Consider the following 12014-nt stretch of genomic DNA (forward strand, 5'->3'; position numbering starts at 1 on the left):
TCCAGGAGGACTTTTTCAGATTTTGAAAAAAAAAAAAAAAAAAAAAAAAGGACACAGGACACAGGGTGAGGGGTGGGGGCAGGGGAACTGCAGCACTAAAGCTTCCCTCAATGTGGTGGGGACAGGACTTGAACCTGGGTTGTGCCCATGACAGGGCAAGTGTACTATCCAAGAGAGCCATCATGCCAGGCATGTTCAGGGCTTTGGAGGCTTTCTCTCTGACATCTGGTTGAGGCAATTAAAGACATATAATTTATTTCTTGGGATGTGGTAAGAAGAGTTAATATGGGTGGTGGCTCACATGTTGTCATGTTCAAGAACCCAAGTTGAAGTCCTCGGTGTTATAGGTGTTTCTTCTCTGTTTATCAGTGCAAGAGACAGCCACCTCTGGGACCCACCTCAGGGCTGTCTCCACGGAACCCCTGCTCCCTCTGGACATGGCACCCATGATAGACCGGGCAGGCACCCTGGGTAGTCTCACCTGAGATGGGTTCAGTTGCATGAGTAACATCTCTTCCTGATCTGAGGGCTAAACCAGCATCCTGTGTCCCAGCATGCCCAGACCCTGACCCCCACTTTCTCTGCAGGTGACTTACGGCTCCTTCGACTATACGTCACTGCTGTATCTTTCCGACTTCCTGGATGACTTTGGTGGTGGCCGGTTTGTGTTCGTGGAGGAGGGGGCCAATAGGACGGTGGAGCCCAGAGCTGGTAAGGGAGGCGAGAACACATCTATTTGACATCTGCTGTGCTGTCAGCGGGCAGGACCTACTTCCCTGCCCCACCCCCACCCTCTCGAAAAGAACCCTGGTCACAGAGCTGTCATGCTCATCTGTCACTCCTGCCTCTCTTCTCCCAGGCCGGGTCTCCTTCTTCACCTCGGGCTCTGAGAACCTGCATCGAGTGGAGAAGGTGCACTGGGGCACCCGGTACGCCATCACCATAGCCTTCACCTGCAACCCTGACCATGGCATCTTGGACCCAGTGCTCACGTAGCTGGACCAGTGAGGCCTGGCCTTGGCATCTAGGACCTGGGGCTCTGGCTCAGAGCTAGGGGCACAGACTGACCTCACCCCTTCTGTCAGGACCACTACAATGAACATTCCTCCCGTTTCTTCCATTTCAGCCCCCTTGTGTTGAACAAGGTGCCTTATGGATAATCTGAATTTTGATTTGCTGATGTTTCAGTTGGTTTTCACCTGTGAGTAAATTAAGGGTACCGGCGTGGCTTCTGGTGTCTGTGATTGGCTTGTGCTGTTAATGTGGAGCCCCTTCTTCAGAATGGCTGGAACTCCTCACTTGTAGTCAAACACAACACTTATATGCCCGCTTCACCCAAGTCCAGGCGCTACCACTTGCCAGAGCCTGACTGCTGAATGTGGCCAACGCCACACACACACCCTCAGAGGCCACTTAGGACTCAGGACACTCCTATAAGAGGTGCTGGGGACATAGGCCAGCTGGAGCAGTGCTGCCAGACTTGAGGTGGGGGTAGACACCCTTTCCCCAATAGCTCTGGAAAGAGCACCTAGTGCTGCTGTTCTTTAGATCATCCTGGGTGCCATGGCCACCTTCCCCATCACCACCAGGGGCTCTGACCTAGCACCCGTTGTGTCCCCACAGTGGACTGTCCCCAGCACCCTTAGAGTTCCCGTCCAGCTGAAGGGCTGCTGATTGGTAGAGTTCTCTCCCTGTTTAAACATCCATGGCACCATCAGCAGGGCTAATATAGACTAGTGGTGAGTGGGGATGTGTGTCCTCAGCTGCTGCCAGAGGGCTGTGGGGCTGAGGGTGACTAGCTTGGGCCACCTCCCTTCTGGTCTCTGTGTGAGAAAAAGCAAGGCTAGAAGAACCTCTCTGGCCATCCTGTCCCATGGAAAAGCCTTATCAACCCTTCACCCACACAGGCATGTGCCCCCAGCACTGAAGGAGCGGTCACCCCCAGCCACTAAAGTCCCATGCACTGCCCCTCTGAGATGTACAGAAGAGCAGGCATTCCTGGGCCCTAGATGAGCCATCATGAGGGTCTGTGGGCCCTGAGCTCCCCTTCCATTTGTCAGTGTCCCCTCTACACCTTGAGTGATGACCTATGTGTGTGGGGGAACTGGGACCCGAGTGGGGATAGCGTAGCATGGGGAACCTGAGCAGCGCCCTTCCTGCAGTCCCACAGTAGCCTTATCCCAGCAGTACGTGTCTCCCAGACCATGTGCTTAGCCTGGTGTAGACAGTGTGAAGCAGCAAAAGGAACATCCTGGAGAGAAAGGAGGCCACTCTGTGGGGAAAGAATGCAACTGATGAGAAAATAAAGTCCCAAATATAGGGAAGCACAGACTCAGGATGGATCCAAAGCATGTCCTGAGGGACCTTTAGACAGGGGTTTGTAGGAGGAAGGCAAAGGAGAAAGGACCCCTACAGGGCTGGGGTGCACATCTCTAGGGTACTGAGAAACCTGTGGTGCCTCTCCCAGCCTATAGTGTGGGGACCATCATGCGCCAGGCCAGGGGCTGCACATGTGCCATGCCCCCCATCAAGAATTAACATCTCTGGGAAGGTTCTCAGGAATGACTCCTCCTGGGGAATTCTAGTGAGTAGGAAGGAGGGGAGCAAGGAGGATGAGGGCAGCTCTAGTTTTCTGGACAACCCCTAGTGGGAAGGACTCCTGGACCCAGATTTCCTTCCTAGGAGAAAGCAGACCACTTCTTGGTCCCTGCCCTCCATCCCCATACAGCCAAGACCCCCCACCTCTTTAGCTGTGAGGACTGAAAGATGGGGTCAACACAGGGCTCTCTCCTATGCCCATGTCTGCCTGAGGCCAGTGCAGTGTGTGTGGGGGGACTCTACTACCCTCTCACAGAGGCTTGTGCTGGTGTGTGTGTGTGGGGGGGTTTGCTTTGTTCAGCGAGGCACAGCTACTTTGTTCAGGGGCTTTGGGGCACCAACCCCTCAGAGGGGAGCCCAGGCCCCTGAGTGCATGTCAGGAGACCCCAGGAGATAGCAATGGGGCCCACAGATGCCAGCCCCGCCAGCTGGACAAGGATAGCCAGCCATCACTGCCAACTTCTTCAGTCACCCACCCCAAACCCTGTCCTAGCTGTGTGCACTGTGGCCTGGCTGCATGGATGGGACAGGGCAAGTGGGGGAAAGGGTGGTAAGGATAGGGTGGGGGGAAGCTGAGGACAGAAAGCAGCACGAGAGGTGCCCCCTCCTCCTGGCCCTGTACAGCTCCTGGTGGTCTGGCAGAAGCCTTGGTGCATGGCAACCCTACCAGCCAGAGCACTGGATAAGGCCCTGAGTCACTTCCTGCTGATACATAGTTTTGGGGTGAGACACAGGTCTGGGTTTTCAATCATGTGGTAGATGGCTGGAGGCCAAGAAGGAGAAGGTTGGGGGGCAGGTTCTCAGGGTACAGCCCCCACATATAGTCTGTGCAGTGGCCTCAGAATTTACTGATGGTCCTTAGTGGGTTCACAGGAGCTGTGGGGACTAGAAATACCCACCTGAGGGGGACACAGCTTCCCTGCCCAGCCATGTGTCCTTGAGTCTCTGTTACCCGCCCGTGAAGCTAGCCCGGCCTGCTGAAGCTCCGAATTTAAACAACAAATGGTGCCCACATGGACCTGACCTGCGCATCTCTCAGATAAGTGAAGGCAATTTGGCTACCTATGTACTATGGCCTTCTCTTCTGCTTGTGAAGAGATCTCCAAAGGCCTCTGCCCTTTCTTCACGAGACTGTTTTGCTGTTTCTGGAACATTTATCTCTGGACCACTCTGTGGTTTCCACTCGCTAGGGCACACTCAGAACAGCCAGAGGAGTCGGGAGGAGCCAGCGGGTGGGAGGCGAGGCTCGAAGTTGCCGTTTCCACCTGGTGGAGCAGCCAGCCAGCCGGCTGCACTAACAACCCCACACACCGCGCCCGCAGCCCCGCACCCCCGCAGCCCGCAGGAGCCCGATGCCAGCACAAAGGAGCCCGATGCCAACATGCATGAGCTCAATGCCAGCACGCAGGCCAGCCCACAGGAGCCGGCTCTCCACCGCGTGGCGCAGGGCACTGAGCGCAGGATCCCTCCACGCTGCTTGGTCACTGCGAGCAGGGCAGCAGACATGGCAGGGCCATGGAACAAGACAGCAGACATGGCAGGGCCATGGGGCAGGGCCGCGGTGGCCTATCATGGCCGCCACCCCTGGGCACCTCGGCCCGCGCCTTCTACAAGGCTGGCCCGCCCTCCCTCAGGCTATGAATTCTATACAGATCCTGGACCTCCCGGACCCCCGGGCCCCCTGCTGAAACTGGGCACCCTGGCCGAGATCCTCAGCTCTGGTCTGAAGGCAGACAAGCTGGAGTACGCAGAGATTCATGCAGAGATCGCAACCTGCAATTCCTAGAAGTGGAGCTGTGCGGGAGGCCACCTCCAGATGTTGACCCCCCCAACAACTAAGACAGTACACACCTAAATTCGTGTTTAAAATGACATGTCGGGAGTCGGGCGGTGGTGCAGTGGGTTAAGCGCACGTGGCTCAAAGCGCAGGGACCGGCGTAAGGATCCCGGTTCAAGCCCCCGGCTCCCCACCTGCAGGGGAGTCGCTTCACGGGCGGTGAAGCAGGTCTGCAGGTGTCTATCTTTCTCTCCCCTCTCTCTCTGTCTTCCCCTTCTCTCTCCATTTCTCTCTGTCCTATCCAACAACAAAGCAACGTCAACAATGGCAATAATAACCGCAACGAGGCTGCAACAACTAGGGCAACAAAAAGGGGGAAAAATGGCCTCCAGGAGCAGTGGATTCATGGTGCAGGCACCGAGCCCAGCAATAACCCTGGAGGAAAAAAAAAAAATAACGTGTCTTCGTAACAAAGGTTTCTCTCCTTGTGTATTAATGACCATGTTTATGTGTGTGTTTAAAGTTTGGTAAACAGTAACTTTAAGGTTAAAAATATAACTTTAAGGCTAAATTCTTACTAGGCAAAGTTAAATGAAAAAGGTTTTCAACGTAATTCTCATAAAGATAAAATTAACTTACATTTAAGGTCTGAGGTAAAAATTAGTTAACAATCAATATATTTTAACTAAGTTGGTCTAAACAAGACCTGCGCACACCTAGGGTGTGTCTCCATCTTGAATGGGTATAGCAAAAGGTTAAATAGACTTGTTGATATGTAAAACTCTCCATTACCTTCTCTATTAGAAATGGTAGATTACACAATGGCTATGCTAGTTATTCTCATGCCTGAGGTTTCTTTCCTGCGCACACCTAGGGTGTGTCTCCATCTTGAATGGGTGTAACAAAAGGTTAAAAAGACATTGTTGATATGTAAAAGTCTCAAATTCCTTCTCTATTAGAAATTTTAGATTGTGCTGTGGTTATGCTAATAACAAGTTTTGTTTCATAGTAAGTAAATTGCAGCCAGCTGCCTTTGGGACTCTAGGCCATTCCCCACCCCCATACAAATGCCTGTTGAGGCAAGTATGCCCCCCAGAGGCAAGAAATTTTTTTAAGCTGATAAAGTTTTGCCCACAGAGGCAAAAAAAATGGCCCCCTCAGGCCTTCCCTTGGCAGCACACTGGTTCTTGTTACTTGCTTACATGTTTCTCCATGTTTGTGCCAGTTTCTTTTTAAAAAAATGCCTGTATGATATAGGTTTCTGTTCACCCCACACCCCTGATACTGTGGTCATTTAGTTAAAAAGAAAAGGGAGAATTGTTGTATGCTCTCCCCCTGCCAAGAAAATTGGTTCAGTGCTGCTAGTTTTTGCGGGCCCGCTTGTCCCCACCCCAAGGAACCCCGAGAGAGTTCCAGAGTTCCAGAGTTCGAGAGTGCTTGGCACCACCACGGGGAAAGAGGCAACAGAGTTCTTGGCGCCACCATGTGAGAAGGAGGCAGGAGAGTTTTGTTTGGTGATTAGTTTGCTTTAGTTTATAAATCGTTGTTCCTGAATAAAGAAATACAGCTTCCCTGCCCAGCCATGTGTCCTTGAGTCTCTGTTACCCGCCCGTGAAGCTAGCCCGGCCAGCTAGAGCCTCCAAATTTTAACAACACCCTCCTCCTGGCCCTGTCCAGCTCCTGGTGGTCTGGCAGAAGCCTTGGTGCATGGCAACCCTACCAGCCAGAGCACTGGATAAGGCCCTGAGTCACTTCCTGCTGATACATAGTTTTGGGGTGAGACACAGGTCTGGGTTTTCAATCATGTGGTAGATGGCTGGAGGCCAAGAAGGAGAAGGTTGGGGGGCAGGTTCTCAGGGTACAGCCCCCACATATAGTCTATGCAGTGGCCTCAGAATTTACTGATGGTCCTTAGTGGGTTCACAGGAGCTGTGGGGACTAGAAATACCCACCTGAGGGGGACACAGTCCCTAGCCCCATGGCCTGGGTTCTGCGGTTCCAGGTGGGCAGAAGTGGCAGGATGTAGCCATCCAGCCTGCCGGCCCACCCTGGAAGCTCCCCCACACCTGGGCTGACCCAGAGCAACCCCCTCCCCACTGGCCAGGAGCCTTGGCTATTGGCTGTGAGCAGCCTCCGTCCTGCACAGACATCATCATCATCTGGAACTCAGTGGAAAAAGCCATCCTGGCGCGTCTCCCTGAGGCTTATGGATGCCCAACTTGGTGGTTTGTGAGCATACACGCTCCCTCTTCAGCATAGTGGTGAGGGAACTCCAGGAGCCAGGGTAAGCTGGGAGCTTTCTTGGGAAATGAAGGAGTCGGGTCAGGACAGCAAGCCAGGGGTGTCCTTGGCACACGTGTGGGCCAGGTGGTGCCTACTGGATGTAGGTGCTCAACTCCCATAGAAAGATCAGGCAGAAAGGGAAGGTCAGGCAGATGGTGCCACCTGGCATGCACTCAGGCAATGAGGACTTGGGAGCACAGTACACACCAGCCTGGTCTGGCTCATTTGGGGCAGCAATGGAGGTCTCAGATGTTTGAACAGCTTAAAAAAATTCTTGCCCCACACAACGCCTAGTCGCTCTGCTGTCCAGCCGCCGCCCTGAACATCTGCAACTCGAGGCCTGAGGACCTGATGAACATGCAGCACTGCAACCTGCTGTGCCTGCCCGAGAACTGCCAGACGAAGTACTATTTCTACCACGGCTTCTCATGGCCTCAGCTCTCCTACATCACTGAGGATGAGAACAGGAAGATCGTGGGTACGTCCTGGCCAAAATGGAAGAGGACCCAGAGGACGTGCTGCACGGATACATCACCTCCCTGGCTGTGAAGCGTTCCTACAGGCGCCTTGGCTTGGCTCAGAAGCTGATGGACCAGGCCTCTTGTGCCATGTTCGAAAACTTCCAACACTAAATACGTGTCCTTGCACGTCCGGAAGAGCAACCAGGCTGCCCTACACCTCTACTCCAATACCCTCAACTTCCAGATCAGCGAGGTTGAGCCCAAGTACTATGCAGATGAAGAGGACACCTATGCCATGAACCGGGAACCTCACCCAGATGGCTGGCAGCACTTGGAGCTGAAGGAAAAGGGTGCTGAGCTCCATCAAGAACAAGGTGGAGAGCAAGGGCAATATGCTCCCAGGCTTGGGAGACGCCTGCCGCGAGAAGGCTCTGGCCACTGAGGATAGTGGTGGGGACAGCAAAGACCTTAGTGAGGTCAGTGAAGCCACAGATAGCACTGATGTCAAGGACAGCTTAGAAGCCTCCGACTTGGCCTCCTAAAGACCCTCTGCCTGCCGTGGCTTGCCTCAGCTTTCTAGTAAACTGAAGTGTTGGCCTGTCAAAAAAAAATTTTTTTTTAAGTTATATTTATCTATTTATTGGATAGAGACAGCCAGAAATAGAGAGGGAAGGGGAGATAGCAAGAAAGACAGGGAGACACCTGCTGCCCTGCTTCACCACTCATGAAACTTCCTGCCTGCAAGTGGGGACCAGGGGCTTGAACCTGGGACCTTGTGCACTGTAACGTGTGCACTTAACCAGGTGTGCCACCACCTGCTCCCCCCAAAAAAATCCATCCTTCCTTCCTTTCTCTTCTCTTCTACTACTACTTCTCCTCCTTCTTTTTCCCTATTGCCCTTGTTTATTGTTGTTGTTATTATTATTGTTATTGCTGTCATTGTTGTTGGATAGGACAGAGAGAAATGGAGAGAGGAAGAGAAGACAAGGAGGGGGAGAGAAAGATAGACACCTGCAGACCTGCTTCACTGCCTGTGAAGCGACTCCCCTGCAGGTGGTGAGCTGGGGCTTGAACCAGGATCCATATGCCAGTCAGTGCACTTTGTGCCATGTGCACTTAACCCACTGTGCTACTGCCGCCCCCCACACACACACTTTATTTTAACCAGTACTGCACAGCTCTGGTTTATGGTGGTGCTGGGGATTGAACCTGGAACTTCAGAAACGCAGGCACAAAGGTGTTTTGCAGAACCACCATTATACCATCTTCTCAGCCCTGAGCAACTTAACATTTTCCTCCTCCTTCTTCTGTTCCTTCTTTTAAAAATATATTTATTTTATTGAGAGACAGGTACAGAGAGGAATGTACACAGAGAGAGACCAGAGCACTGCTCAGCTCTGGTTTATGGTAGTACTGGGGATTGAACTAGGACCTCAGAGCCTCAGGCATGAAAGGCATTTGCATAACCATTATACTATATCCCCAGCCCTGTTTTTTTCTTATTAAAAGTCAGACATGGTGTTTGGGAGATAGAAATGGTCTAGTCAAATGTACACACCAGACCCACCACACAGATTCATAGACACACACACACACACACACACACACACTTTGTTTAATTATTCATTTATTTATTTTTCCCAGAGTACTGCTCCATTCTGGCTTACGGTGGTGTGGAGGATTGAACCTCAGACATTGGAACCTCAGGTTTGAGAGTCTCTTTGCAGAACCATTATTCACCTGCTTGCTCACATAGATGTATCCTGGACAGTGTTCAGACCCAGGCAGACCAGCCCCCAGGTTCTGCATGGCCTGGGGAGGTTGCTCTTGTTCCTGGCTACTCTCTGGGGTACCCCTGAATGGTCCTGAGACCAGGCCTGGGGAGCTCTTGCCCTCTGGACTGACTCTGTTGACCACTGCCTCCACTCTCTGAACAGGGCACTGACCTAGCATCTGTGGGGAGGATCTATCTAGTCTTCTTCCCTAGGAAGAGTGACCTGGACAAAAGGAATTGAGATGAGCCAAATTCAAGGCCACCTGCCAAGACCCACAGTGATGATAGGCCTGGCTGTGATGACACCCCGGCCACTCTTGCTCATGGAAGGCATCAATGTAGACGTTAGAAGGTTGGGCTGGCCTCTGGAGAAGCCACGCATGTACCTAGCTCTGAGGGTGGGACACTGCAGTGCCAGTGGTCAAGTGTGGGCAGCGAGGTCCTGGCCCCAACTTTGGCTGGTCCCATCCCATGTGTGACTCTGAGGGGTCCCAGCACTGATGTCAACCCACATGCTTTAGGCAGCTGCTCTTCTTAGAAGACTGTGAGTACCCTGTGTGGGCAGGGGCATGGAGTAGGGCTTGCGAGGTGACATCATGGGACAGTCGCACCTGCCGTATGGTCCCAGGGCACCACTGCCCAGAAAGTGACAGTCACATGCACATTTGTGTTCTCAGTAGACCCTGTTCCCAGCTTGGCAGAGGGGCCACTAACAGGCTCCAGCATGGACACACATGGTCACAATGGAGTCTTCAGAGTGACAAGGGTCACGCTCCCCACCTCTGGGGAGGGTGCATTGTAGATGGACAGATTTCTCTGTCCTGAAGTATAGATGACTATCCCTTGTTGGGCTGAGCTTCACTGACGGGAGACAGACAACCAGGGACTCATGGTTGAGCTGTACGCAGTATCTCTTTATTAATGCAGGACGCAGCACAATCTATACCAAGCTAGACTAAACTAACAACTAACTAAAACGAACAATGTTGTCTTTATATATACTTCCCAAGTAGGGTGTGAACAGGATGTGACGCAGAGAGGGTGGAGAGAAAAGTGACTGGTGAAAATCAGGGTGTGACAAGGAGAGGATCAGGGTGTGACAAGGAGAGGATCAGGGTGTGACAAGGAGAGGGGGTGGAGCAGGTGAGAATTCTACCACTAAACCACCAATGCCCTGGAGGGAAGGTGGTGTTTTATGTAAACGTAAAAGTGATTTATGTAAATAGACAGCAGTGGTTATGTAAATAGAATACAGTGGTTATGTAAATAGAATGCAGTGTTAAGCAGGGGGGATTTAAACCAAATGAAACAGAAGGGGTTTTTAAAAGCAGAATTAGAAGATACCAACAATCCCTGCCCACCTCCACCCCTCTATTTTGGGACCACCTTGTAGTGGAAGGATGTCTGCAGTTGCTGGTTACCACCAGTAAAGACTGTCTTCCATGAATGTGTCACTGCTTAATCCAGCCCTCCCGCCCTCCCCCAGACCCCTAGTGTCCACTCACCAAGCCCAGTTCCTTCTCCCTACCCCTACCCCAGGCCAGGCCCTCCTCTACCAGGTCCTTCTCCCTCCTAGCACCTGCTCATCTGATATTCCCTCGCCCTGACCAGACCACACCACATTTGCCCAGGTCCTCAGCAGTTTCAGAGTGTGGGGTGTGGGTATTGGGGGTGGGGTAGGTCTGAAGTTCTGTCGGGACCCTAGAAAGCAGGGAGTGTCTTTCAGACAACCCAGCCTGGCTTTGGAGTAAGGAGGGAGGCCTGGTGAGGCCAGAAGTGGGCACTGTGGTGGGTGTGTGGGCAGAAGGCTGTGGAACCTGAACCAGGAATGGCCTTTGTGGTCCCCATCCTGTGACTGTAACCAAGCTGCCCCTAGTGCCAGGGTCCAGGGCAATGTATGGGGTAGGGGCTGGGGGAAGGGGGGTCCAGGGAAGCCTGCTGAGCACAGTAGAGCGAGCTAGAGTCTCCCGTGGTTCTGCGGTATGAATACCTGTGTCAATGTGTACACACAATGTGTAAGTGTGCCAACATGTGAGAGCATATGTGCACATGTCTGTGTGTGTTTGAGTGTGAGTGCCTGCCTAACTTTCCAGATGCTCAGAGACACTGAGTGTGTCTCTGTGGCCTCAGGTTGGATGGGGGTTGGACTGGAGTGAAGGATATAGGGGGACCAGCCAGGGGGGCCATGCTGGAATGGGGGCTAGAGGGAATTATCAGCATGAGAGGACCATGGTTGCGGGGGTGCTGCTGTGGTGGAGGCAGTTGGAGGCCTGGATTCCATTTCTGAGTAGACCTGAGCCTGTGGCTGTGGGGTGAAAGTGAGGTCTCCATCTCCTGCTGTGTATAGCTAGGGTCTCTCACATTATTTCAGTGGAACCCCTTTTCCCCCATTCAGATAGATAGCTATATGACAACACTGGAGCTTCCTCTGGGGCCATGGCATCTCCATTTGGTTCTGGAGCTTGAACTTGGGCTGAGTAGATGGCAAGACAGGTTCCCTACCCAGTGAGCTATCTCTCCAACCCTTAGCCTCCTATATTTGTTTTTTTAAAAAAACATTTTTATTATCTTTATTTATTCATTGGCTAGAGACAGCCAGAAATCGAGAGGGAAGGGAGTAGTAGAGAGGGAGAGAGGTGCCAGGTGGTGGTGTACCTGGTTGAGTGCCCATGTTACAATGTGCAAGGACCTGGGTTTGAACCCCTCGTCTCCACCTGCAGTGGGAAAGCTTTGTGAGTAGTGAAGCAGTGTTGCAAGTGTCTGTCTCCCTCTCTATTACCCCCTTCCCTCTTGATTTCTGGCTATCCCTACCCAATTAATAATAAAAAGAGAGGGGGAGAGAGACAGAAAGATTCCTGTATCTCTGCTTCACCACTTGTGAAGCCTTCCCCTTGCAGGTGGGGACTAGGGGCTTGAACCTGGGTCCTTGTGCATTGTAACATGTGTACTCAACAAGGTGTGCCACCACCCGGCCCCTGCCTCCTGTATTTGTGCTTGAAATTCAGCCTTCTGTGGGCAGTGACTCCCATCCCCTCTTACTCTCCCTCCTGACCAGCTCTTGAAGGGGCTTTGGGGAGCACAGTACCATAAGCCCAGTGCAGTGGGTCGGCCCAGGACTTTC

The 12014-nt window shown here is 52.5% G+C and overlaps 1 protein-coding gene and 1 pseudogene across 3 annotated transcripts in view; both read left to right on the forward strand.

Annotated features, from left to right (window-relative positions):
* The window catches only part of OGFOD3 (2-oxoglutarate and iron dependent oxygenase domain containing 3), a 29285-nt gene extending 20158 nt beyond the window's left edge, over positions 1–9127 (forward strand). The window contains exons 8-11 of one of the 3 annotated variants that reach the window (XR_009544716.1): positions 588–711; positions 6522–6659; positions 8764–8826; positions 9057–9127. Coding sequence is in view for 2 of the 3 variants with exons in the window: in XM_007524454.3 (XP_007524516.2) it covers positions 588–711; positions 860–996 (261 nt within the window). In the remaining variant the exon portion in view is untranslated. Of the gene's footprint in view, positions 1–587; positions 712–859; positions 1228–6521; positions 6660–8763; positions 8850–9056 lie in introns of those variants that run through there. The other 2 variants (XM_060171700.1, XM_007524454.3) reach the window with 2 other exon arrangements.
* Positions 6684–8827, forward strand: LOC103114772 (N-alpha-acetyltransferase 10-like; annotated as a pseudogene).
* Positions 9128–12014: the final 2887 nt, after the last annotated feature.

The sequence above is a fragment of the Erinaceus europaeus genome, chromosome 14 (genome assembly GCF_950295315.1).
Source record: "Erinaceus europaeus chromosome 14, mEriEur2.1, whole genome shotgun sequence".
Taxonomy (NCBI): domain Eukaryota; kingdom Metazoa; phylum Chordata; class Mammalia; order Eulipotyphla; family Erinaceidae; genus Erinaceus; species Erinaceus europaeus.